General features: G+C 30.7%; 1 protein-coding gene across 1 annotated transcript; it reads left to right on the top strand.

The window, feature by feature from the left end:
- The first annotated feature begins 179 nt into the window (after nt 1-179).
- On the top strand, nt 180-10,368 carry LOC110023385 (chorismate mutase 1, chloroplastic). The gene is made up of 6 exons (XM_020722777.1): nt 180-653; nt 5,273-5,483; nt 5,567-5,653; nt 8,271-8,414; nt 8,847-8,939; nt 9,825-10,368. Exons 1-6 carry the CDS (start codon nt 475-477, stop codon nt 10,059-10,061), a joined length of 951 nt encoding a protein of 316 aa, XP_020578436.1. The 5' UTR covers nt 180-474; the 3' UTR covers nt 10,062-10,368.
- The last annotated feature ends 1,133 nt before the right edge of the window (nt 10,369-11,501 follow it).

The following is an 11,501-nucleotide window of genomic DNA, read 5'->3' as shown; positions in this document are numbered from 1 at the left end:
GGACCGTAAATCACATGATTTACGGTCCTGATGTATTTCGGTGGGCCCCACCTAAAATTTTTTTTTTTTTTAATCCTGATCGGAAATAATCCTGATCGTAGATCACCGTGATCTACGGCCAGAATCGAACACCGCATGCAGAGATGCATGCGGTGTCCGCACGCAATAATCCCCTCCTAACCGACCCATAAAAATTATAAATTTACGCTACACGTCAATCGGATTCGCGCTGCAGTAAAAAAAACTTCCAATTCTCTCTCGATTTGAAGATTCCTATACCTAATTTTTGATGCCTAATGATTCCCACCGCTCCACTTTCTTCGGATCCGAGTCCCTCTTCGACCCTTACCTACCATAGAAGGGCCCCCAATTGCTTTCTATTTGTTGCTCCGTTCCCAACAACTTGTCTCCGTGTTCGTTGTTGTTGATTTTCTTTCACCTACTCTCTTTCTCAGAAGTTTTGTGTAGTCTGCGATGGATCTGAAGCTTCTGAATGCGCCATCTACGTTCGCCAAACCGTCGGCGATCGGAGATCGGAGGATCACCGCCCCCTTTTCGGCTCTGAAGCCGAAAAAGCCCTTTTTTGGGTCGTTTCTTCAGGCATCGCCGGAGAAAAAGCTCCATTCAATCCAAAGCGCGCTTTCGGGTTCGAGGTATATTTATCCTTTTTTTTGTGTTTTGTTATTGGAACTTTTGTAGAGTGTGTTTGTAGGTTTGTTTGATTTATGATTTTGTTTTGTGTTGGTTTATTTCTCTGTTTTGATTTGGATTTTGATGCTTCGTAGTTTGAATTCAGTTTGATGGATTCTTTCCTTTATTGAAGGGAATGAAATTGGATTCTCATCGCTATAATTTGGTTTGGCTGAGTGATCCTGGTTAATTACATCATGCAATGGGTGATTAGGAAGATCTAGTGAGATTATATTTCGTGTTAGAGAGGATTTTTAATCTAGTTTTTTATGAAAAATGCAAAACATGATGAATTGTTTGTTTTGCTTTGTGTTTGTATTCGCTTTATATATATATTTTTGTGGGCATATGAATTTACAAGTCCAGATTTTTCTAATTCTCTAAACTATTTGGGTTTTGATATTTTAATGCTTGAAAGCTATTTGGGTACTGGTTGAGAGATTTATTGATGGATTTATAATCTGATTTGGGTTCGGATTTAATAGTTTATTTAATGTAAAAAATTATTTATTATAGTAAAAAATTAAATATTTAATTTTTTTATTTATTAACTAATTTGACTAATCAGACTTATTTGAAAAAGTTGGACTAAGTCCATCAACTATTAAACTATATAGGAAGTTAATCTTTAATCGAACTATCACTGATTAATTTTACTTTGGTTAAGGATGAGATATATATATATATATATATATATTGAAATTTATGATTAATTAAAAAAGGTAGGGATTGATCAATTATGAAGGAAAGGTTGATTAATGTTCAATAGGATAAATTGGTTAATTAGTAGTTAATTTCACTAATTAGGACTGTAATTGGATTTGTCAGGGTGTATTTAAACTTTGATTTGGGATGATTATTATCATATAAAGAGACTAACATTAGATAATTAGTTTAGTAGGCAAGAGTGATTGTTGCTTAAACGGTACTAATTAGCTATTTAGTGTTTAATTTGATTGTTCAAAGATTAAATATACTTTAATTTGAATCAATGCCTATTAGATGAGCTAGTGATTAACTGTAAATTGAGATTTGTTAATTACTATATTAACTAGGTTTGGTTAGTATTAAGTTTGATTAATTAGGTTAAGTAAAATTTAGTTGCGCTGATCATATAAATTAACATTTAATCAAATAGAGTAGAATTATTTTCTATCTAATTAAGAATTTAAATTTAAAAGAATATTAGAGACTCATAAGACATTAAATATGGAATATTTAGTCATTATTCCTCTTTTGTTTAATCAGTTTTAAGTTTAACTAATTGGAGTAATTATCTTCTAGTTTTACTAAACAATCTAATTAATTTTTAATTGAAGCAATTAGGTTGGATATTAAATAGGGATCAATATTTATTAAAGTTATTTGGGTTTTAAATTTATATTTAATAAAAATTAATTATATCAGGTATATAAGGTATAATTAACATTTGCTAGAGTAAAAAACTTTTTTTTGCTATATTAATTAGAATAATTAATGCTTTATTGTTTTTGTCCTTCCACTCGTCTCTTTCTATCACAAAATAAATTAAATCCAAGGTTTCTATGGATTGTAGAATTGTGGGATTAAAAGAGCGTAATCCATTAATCCAATGTTTAACATGACAGGTCCTTTTTGTTTGAATCTAAATAACTAATCATAAGAATGCATTCCCATATTTACTCTGCTTCATGCATGTCAAATTTCAATCATCCATGGAAGGAGTATTACCTTTTTTTGCTTGATTCTTGTGAAGGAACTTCATTTTAATATGTTCATGGAAAAAAAATGGATTTAGCATTTACATGCTGGCATTAGGGAGTCAAATTAGCTCTATAATAATATTATCCATAATATATAGATTATTTTTAATTTTTAAGTGTTTGCTTGAATATTGAAGAAGAAGCCAAGTAATTGTGCCTTCTTTTTTTCAATAGCATCAAGAGAAGCACTTCTTCAAGTATTTAAAGAGTAAAATAAGGGAAAGTAGATATGTAATTTAGGTTTTTTATTTCATTGATTCATATGATGCATTAGTTATGGATGCTCTTACTAGACATTTACAGGAAGATGTACCTTGGTGTATGCTTTTCACAGATGATATCTTTCTTGTGGATAAGACTAAAGAGAAAGCTCAGGAAAAACTTGAATTATGGAGGTCTACAACGGAGTCTAAAGGCCTTCATTTGAGTAGAACTAAATCTGAATACATGGAATGTAATTTTAGTTGTAGTAGCTCTAGCGACTGAGTTGTAACTATGAGTGATCAAATTATTATAAGGTGTGAACGCGTTAGATATCCACGGTCTATTGTTCAAAGTGATGGTGATATAGATGGGGATGTTATTAGTAGAATTCAAGTTGATTGGATGAAGTCGATGAATGCTTCGAGCCTCTTGTGTGATGGAAAAGTACTATTTAGATTGAAAGAAAAAAATTATAAGTTAGTGGTGAGACTTACTTGCAATGCTCTATGGCTGCAATGCTCTATGGCGCAAAATGTTGGCCTTCAAAAGAGAAGCATAAAACTAAGTTAAGTGTTGCCGAGATGAAAATGCTTAGGTGGATGGGTGGCTTTACACTTAAAGACAAAATGTGAAATGAATATATCTATGATAAGGTTGGTGTAGCTCCAGTGGCAGACAAAATTAAATAGAGTCGTCTTAGATGGTGTCGTCACATTAAACGTCGACGATCTGATGATACGATTGGGAGAGTAGATGTTTTGGATTTGACTTATGTTAAAAAAGACAGAGGTATACCTAGAAAGACTTGGGCATATTGTATAAAAAATAATCTTAATTTATTAGAATTAAATGAAAATATGACACTCAATAGGACACAATGGAGAAAAAGTATTCATGTAGTCGACCCTACTTAGTGGGATAAAGGTTTGTTGTTGTTGTTGTTGTTGCTGTATTCAATATGATGCATTAATGACTTGGTTAGAAGGATCACTTAAAGGGTTTCAGTCATGGTGAGATTACACCATGCATAAATCTTATCATTAGATTTGTATCTTGATGTTATTTCTTGAAAGCTTAAAGATATTCAAAGCTATGGACTTTGGTAGATGCTATTTTTAGATGACATAATTTTGATTAGGTCACATCTCTTATGAGTTAAATTAAATTTAAAATAATGAAGACAAATATTAGAAGACGAGACTTAAGATTCATTAGTAAAATAAATAATAAAAATAGAGAGCACATTTTGAAGTAATCGAAGAGGAACATATGGAAAAGTAGAAATGTGATTTAGTTTTTGTTTTTTTAAATGTTGATGCAATATGATGCAATAATGACTCAATTAATAGTTGTTGAGCAACAATAACCAATGTTTTTAATAATAATGAGATTACATGAAGCAATAGGATTAAAGTTAACTATATATTTTTATGTATTTTTGTGAAAGCTTAAAAGCACTTAATGGTCAAGTATCTAAGTGTGTGCTATTAGCAAATGACATAATTCTATTTATGCAACGGCCCTTGTAAAGTATGTGAAAATTTAAAATAATGAAGACAATTTTAAAAGAAAATGGACTTAAGATTAGTAAAACAAAGAGTAAAAATATAATGTATATTTTTAGTGGATATGTAGTAGCAATTATAAATAAGTATTATTGGAAGACGTATACTTTTTGCTAGGTAAGTATCTTTGATCTCTTACCCCAAAAAATCTGAATATAGATTTGGTCTCAAATTTAATTGAGTTGAACATTTAAATGGGGAAACATTTTGAAGTAATTTATAATGGGAGAATATAAGGCAAACCTTGATTTAGATTTAACAAAATTTCAATTTGATTAGTCATGATTTTTTATCTAATTGTTTGGCAACATGAAGGCGTTGCAACTCAATTAAGTGTGGTAAAATGAGGATTTAAAAAATTGCCGTATGGAAAAGTATAAAGAGTAAGTGAAAAATTGTTATTAAAGATGTCATGGCAATAACACATTTTGAAAGATAATGATATTAAAAAATATATAAAAGAAGTTTGGTTATGTATGGAGGATAAATGACAAACGATGCACTAATTTGCTAAAAAAAATTAATTGGAAAGAATTATGACCGAGAAATGGGTAAACTATTGGTGACATGTCTACAATTTGTGCAAAATACATGCCAAAATAGAGTTGATAACTCATGCAAGACTAATGGAATGAAACTTGGAGGGCGATCTATAAATCCGATCACAATAGTTGTGATAAGAATTATGATGTTGAAAAATAATTTGATTATGATCCTATCGTAGTTTGTCATGCTATAATATGTATTGTGTATGAGTTCACTTTTTAGAGCATTTGTAAATGCGAGAAATATGAAAAATCTTGAAAAGAAAATTAAAGGTGAATCTTTTTCTCTTTTCTTTTTTGTTGAATGATGGCATTGAGTAAATCCATACATTAGGTATATTTTACGCATGTTCCTTACAATATGAATACATCTTTGCCATTTGGTTTTCTAATTAAGCCTATAACAAATGTGATATTTTGTTTGTTTAAGTCAATTTTATGCATTTTGAAGTCATAAAAAGCATTTTGTTTTTTTAACACTCTCAAAGAATGCTAGATGTTTATTATTTTAAGTGATTGCGAACAGGGAGAGGACGGATATAAGCAAAAGCTTAACCTTGGAAAGTGTTAGGCACTCTTTAGTAAGGCAGGAGGATAGCATAATATTTGCTCTTTTGGAACGAGCAAAGTATTGTTACAATGCTGACACATATGATCGTAGTATGTTCTCAATGAATGGATTTCATGGTTCTTTAATTGAGTACATGGTTAAAGAAACAGAAAGGCTTCACGCAAAGGTAGATGATTAATTTAATTAGAATGTAGAAGTTGTTTTAAAGTTCTTCTTAGCTCAATATCTTATGTTTCTTTTGTAATCTAGGTTGGAAGATACAAGAGTCCTGATGAACATCCTTTTTTTCCAGAGTATTTATCTGAGCCAATGCTTCCTCCTATGCAGTATCCAAGGGTATGATAAATATTAAAGAAACTAGAAATCCTCTTTTAATCGTCCTTTTTTCAAGGATTTATTCTCTTGCACAAAATTAGCGTTTCATGTTTGGTTAATGGTCATTCTCTAATAGGCAATCAAGGTCATTTTTTACTTCATTTATTACTTACTTTGTTTGGTGGATGATATAAATAGTCAAATTATTTTATCCTTTATTGCTTACATTTTTTTTTTTTGTTTTTGACTAATCTTCTAAGCATTGTTGAAGTTAATTTAACATTTAGTGATTATACAATTATATGTACACAGTTTCTACCATTGATTGCTAAATTAAATAGAGTGACTAAGAATGAGTCATATTATTATTATGGTGCACAATTTTTCAGTCAAATAAAATATACCATCGTCCTATGAGTTTTGGGATGACACAATATTCTTGAAAATTTTAAAATAAATTTTATAAAAAAACAATTAGCTAAAAAATTTGTATAGATCTAATGTTGAATCATAAAGAATCATTGATATCTAGGAATGCGAATGCTAAAATGAATTTGTAGAAAGAGTAGGAACAAAATATTAAGAAATGATTTATATTGGAGAAAAAATTTAGATTAGCATTTATTAAAAATAAGATGATTGAAAGTAGGATTAGGATTTAGAAGGGAAAAGATTAGTAGATTTAATGTTATCTGGATTGAAGTTGTTCAAAATAATTTGTGAATAATATACTAAATCTTTGACGAATTTTAATTTGACAAATGAAAACGGGAATACACAACAATGATCCCAAATAATTGTGATAAAGCTAATGATGATTATGATTTCTTGTAATTATAGTGGGCAAGAAGGCTATAATTTGTGTGTAATGTTTCAAACATTTAAGATTGACGTTTGAAGAGACATCCAAGAAACATTTAGATTAGCAATTAAAAGAAGACATGTCAAATAGCACAACCAATCTTGTTCCAGAGACAAGTGCCCTTGTATTTGATAAAATGTATTATATGACACGTGCCCTCTTTGAAGTGTTTGTTCTTAATGGTGGTTGCTATCTGTCAAACAATTCAAAGAGGAAAGGATGCCCGTTGTTTTATCTTCGCAATTTGTAAATCTTTCTGTTTTGGTAATACATTGGTTGTTAATATTTCACATTATGGTTTATCTTTATCTCTAAATCATGGAATATAAATTGAATTCCCACAAAATTAGTTTATTTCTTTGTTCAAAATTTTTATGTTAATGAACACTAAAAAATAATAACATTTTTATGCGGGGCATAAAATAAAAAAAGATCGAAGCTAGACTCAATCTAAATGTTCCTTAATTGTTTTTAACTTTATGCCAAATTTACAATATGATTAAACGTTTTATAGCAGTAGATATGCTGGGATCTTAGGCAGAAATGATGCCCTTCTTGTCTGGTTCTATTGGAATATATTTATTTAGGCATACTTATTCACCTCAGCATCTTTGGTGCTTGGGTTAGGCATGTTGCCATCTTGGTGCCTTAGTCTATGTGGGTGATATTTTAGAAAAAAAACTATCTTGTATTACCTGAAGCGGCACCTTTGCTCAGGAAACAATTGCCTCAAGCAAGGCATTTTTCATATTTACAAAATTATGATACAACTATTGTGATTTTGCATTTTTCCCTCTTCATGATTTCGTATATTCTTATGATTTATGGTGGCAGTTTTAAACCTCTGTTCTATGGTGCTAGGTGCTATTTTTATTTAAACAAATATATATATTCTTTTAAGTTGAAATTTGGTTTAAAAAAACACACTGTAAATTTCGTTTATTTGTTTGTTTATCTTTGTAATGGTGATCTTAAAATGTCCAGCTACAAAATCTAAACTTAATAGGCTGTAGCCTAGTATGCAAGTAGACGGTATAGTTATTGAATATAACAATTACAAAGGAAGTTGTACAAGAGAAAAGAAGTCTAATTCTCTAATGCAGAGTTTAAATTCAGATTCACTGAGTTTTTTAGGCAGCTCAGCCTATTAATTAACTGCATAAAAATTAGGAAGATTTACATACATACCACTCAATTCTTATGTTTTTATATATCTAACACCCAAACTCAAATTTTAGATATATGCCACCTTACCCATGCATTAAAAGGTGTATTTCACTTTTTAAAAGTTAAAATAGTGGGGTATTTTTCATGTGATATGAAAGATTTGGGTGGTATAAATGTAAAAGGTAGGTGTTAAATATGTAAATAAATAAGAATTGACTGGTATTTATCTAAATATTCCTAAAAATTATTGTGAGGCCTACCATATGATCTTCATTTGAACTCTGATAAGTTGCTTTAGGAACAACATGGTATAGGATCAGTGATCGAACAAGTGCAAATTGAAGTTTTGAATTGGTGAATGCTTCGTATTTGTAGAAATTCATGATAAACTGATATTCCTTGTATTTTATTTTTACCATTTTTTTGACAATGAAATGGAAAGAAAATTAGGCTCGGCTATTTTCTAGGCAGAACGCGAGTTATTGTTGTTTACAATATATTCAGAAGATCAGTAGTTTTAGTTGCTTTGCACAACATAAATCTTTTCTAAAATTATTGACTTTTTTAATTAACTTATGGTTCTGAAGTTCTGTTTGATTGTTCTTGTAGGTCTTGCATTTTGCTGCAGATTCGATAAATATAAACAAGATAGTATGGCAAATGTACTTCGACGATCTGCTACCCAATATGGTCAAAAGTGGAAGCGATGGAAATTGTGGATCGAGTTCTGTTTGTGACACAATTTGCTTGCAGGTAAAACTATCATGAAAATAATATAAATTTTGCAACTGTTGGTTTTAGTCTTACTAATATGCATGTAAATGAATTTTTTACATGCATTATCTTCATTGTTCCACCATGTTGTGAGAAAGAAAGTTTTTTATTTTGATTTTGGAAGATTTACATACATATCACTTAATTCCTATGTTTTTACTTATCTAAGAGCAAAACTTCAGTATTTACATAAATGCCACCTTACCTATGTATGACAAGGTGTATTTAACTTTGTAGAAGTTAAAATGGTGGTATAAATATAAAAGGTAAAGTTTAGGTGTTAGATATTATGTAAATACATAAGAGTGGGTTGGCATGTATGCATTCTGAGCTATATGATATTTCTCATGACTTCTTGTGAGGGAGCTTGAACACTTAAACTCATCATCTAACTTTTATTTGTCTGCACAGTCTCTATCCAAGAGAATCCATTATGGAAAGTTTGTGGCTGAGGCAAAGTTTCAGGAGAGCCCTGGAAAGTTCCATGCTGCCATAAAAGCCCAGGTTTGATTTTATGTTCTTTATTTTTATCATATTTGGTTTGGCTGCGCCGGCGGCCGATCCAATAGGCTTGTTGTTGCTGTTGGCACCGGCGACTAAGGCTTCATGGTGGTTTAAATATCAAAGCTTCAAATCACGCGAACTATTTCTTCGTGGTTAGGGAGGATTAAGGTCGTGCACATCAAATCATCTTTTAAACATGTTTTTACTGCAAATAGTGGTGTAACTAGCCAAGCTTGCTCAGGCTCGACTCGATAAGTGACTCGTGACCTAAGCTCGATGAGCTAACAAGCCAAGCTCAAGCCAGGCCAAACTTGACTCTTTAGCTCGTGTGCTTGCTTGTTTAAAAAATTATTATGGGCATTTACATACATAGCGCACAATTCTTTTTCTATTTACTTGTCTCACTGCTAAACATTCATATTTACGAATATATCACTCAAATATGTAATATCACAAAAAAAAAATTGCGCTCTTACCATTTTTTAAATGTAAAGTACACCTTGTCAGGCATTAAGCTTAAAGCATTAAAGTGTTATGTATATAAATATGAAAGTTTAGGTATTAGATATGTAAATACATAAGAATTACGTGCCAAGAATGGAAATTTTCCAAAATATTATTATAAATATATTTTAAAAAATTAAAATTCAAGACGTTATTTTTAAATTATAAAAAATGTTTTAAAATGATATTTAATATTTATATCAAGTGATTTCTTATTATTTATCTCATAATTAGCCCGAATTAGTTTTTTTTTTTTTCTTTCATTCATAATAAATAAGTCAGCTCTTGAGCCCACTCGAGCTCGAACTCGACTCGGCTCGTTTATTACAAGTATAATGCAAATGCTTGCAACTTCTGACAACTTCTAACCATGTCTTTCAGGACCGAGAACAAATATTGTCTTTGTTGACATACGAACTGGTGGAGACTGTGGTCAAGCGGAGGGTAGAAACAAAGGCCAAAATTTTTGCGCAGGAGGTGACCGTTAGCTCTGCTGAAAGACAGGACCCACCACAATTTAAAATCAGGCCTGGCTTTGTTGCTGAACTCTATGACAAGTGGATTATGCCCCTCACAAAGGAAGTGCAGGTGGAGTATTTGCTGAGAAGGTTAGACTGAGGAATTAATTGTTCATAAAAATAGATACAGAAGATTGAAAAAGATAGATCTGAGGGAACTTATTTTGCTTTTTGGAAAGAAAATATTCTGGGTTTCTTTGGTAGGTTGTGAAAGAGGTGTTACAAGTTATATATATTATTGTAGGTGGTCTTTCTCTTATAAACTAAATTTGATAAGGTTGTTTGTCATGAAATATATAAGTTAGGCTCCATCAGAGGTCTTTTGAGACTGCTTTATGCCTGTATTTTTTTTTTTGGGTGCCTGGAAAGGCTTATTATATTGTAAACCCTAAGCATATCAGTCCTAAAAAAATAAAATAATGTAGGATATATAGAGACTTGGGATGTAAATGAGTTGATTTGAGCTCAAGCCACCATTGTCTTGAGCCTGTGTTTGATTAATTAACCGAGTTTGAGCTCGAACTTGAGTTTAAGCTAGTTGATTGCCTAACTTGAGTTTATTATTAGTATTAATTTAGGTTATTGTTATAATAAAATGATAAGTGAAATTTTAATTAGGAGATAAATAATAAAAAATAAATATTATATATAAAATTGAAAATATAAAGTTTTAAATATTTTTAATAACTTATAGAGAAAGTTTGAATTTTAATATATTTTGATTGTATTTTATATTAATTATATTTTAATGAGTTGGCTCACGAACTAATAAAATGAGTTGGGGCTAGTTTGAGTTTGACTTACTAGCTCATTGAACTCACTCAACTCATGAGCCAATTATTAAGTTGTGCCCTAGCCAGCTCATGAGTTAACTTGGCTCAGTTACACCTATAATAGTTACAACGTAACTTCTTAAGGTACATAGAGGCTCCCCTTCTCGACTTCAACTTCGTATATGAAGATTAAATAGACAGCCTAATTTCATCAGAGCATAATACGACCACTTCATTAAGCTCCCCAATAATAATAATAAAAAAAATTGAGGTTTTTTATCTTTCATGGGTGCAACATCTTTTCATACATATATAGGAAACATCTTTTCTACCTCTTATATTTGATCATGCACCCTTTGTTTCAACCTAAAGTTTTCTAGTATCCTAAAATGGCTAAATTGGTTTAGTCCAATTGGATTTTTCCCTTTTCTTCTTTTGTCTCAACAAATATCCCTTGGCTCTTATGAAAGAGACCACAATCACTTTCCATATTTCCTTGTTGGTTAATTGGTTAAGAGCTTATTGGATCAATCCCTCAGAGAGCTAATTCGTCAACCGTGCTAGCTTGAGGTGAGATGCAACTATTTTTATGTTTTTTATCCAAATAAATCTGATTTTTTTGGCAATTTTTATGACCTATATATGCCTCCATTATGTAACACATTTATGTTATATGACTGAATTTAAGAAGATGAACATTTTAATATAAATATAATGACATATTGTAGTAGTTTCTAGTTGCTTCCATATATATATATATATATATA

The sequence above is a fragment of the Phalaenopsis equestris genome, unplaced genomic scaffold, assembly GCF_001263595.1.
Source record: "Phalaenopsis equestris unplaced genomic scaffold, ASM126359v1 Scaffold000224, whole genome shotgun sequence".
Classification (NCBI taxonomy): domain Eukaryota; kingdom Viridiplantae; phylum Streptophyta; class Magnoliopsida; order Asparagales; family Orchidaceae; genus Phalaenopsis; species Phalaenopsis equestris.
This window is presented reverse-complemented; position numbering and strand designations above follow the sequence as displayed.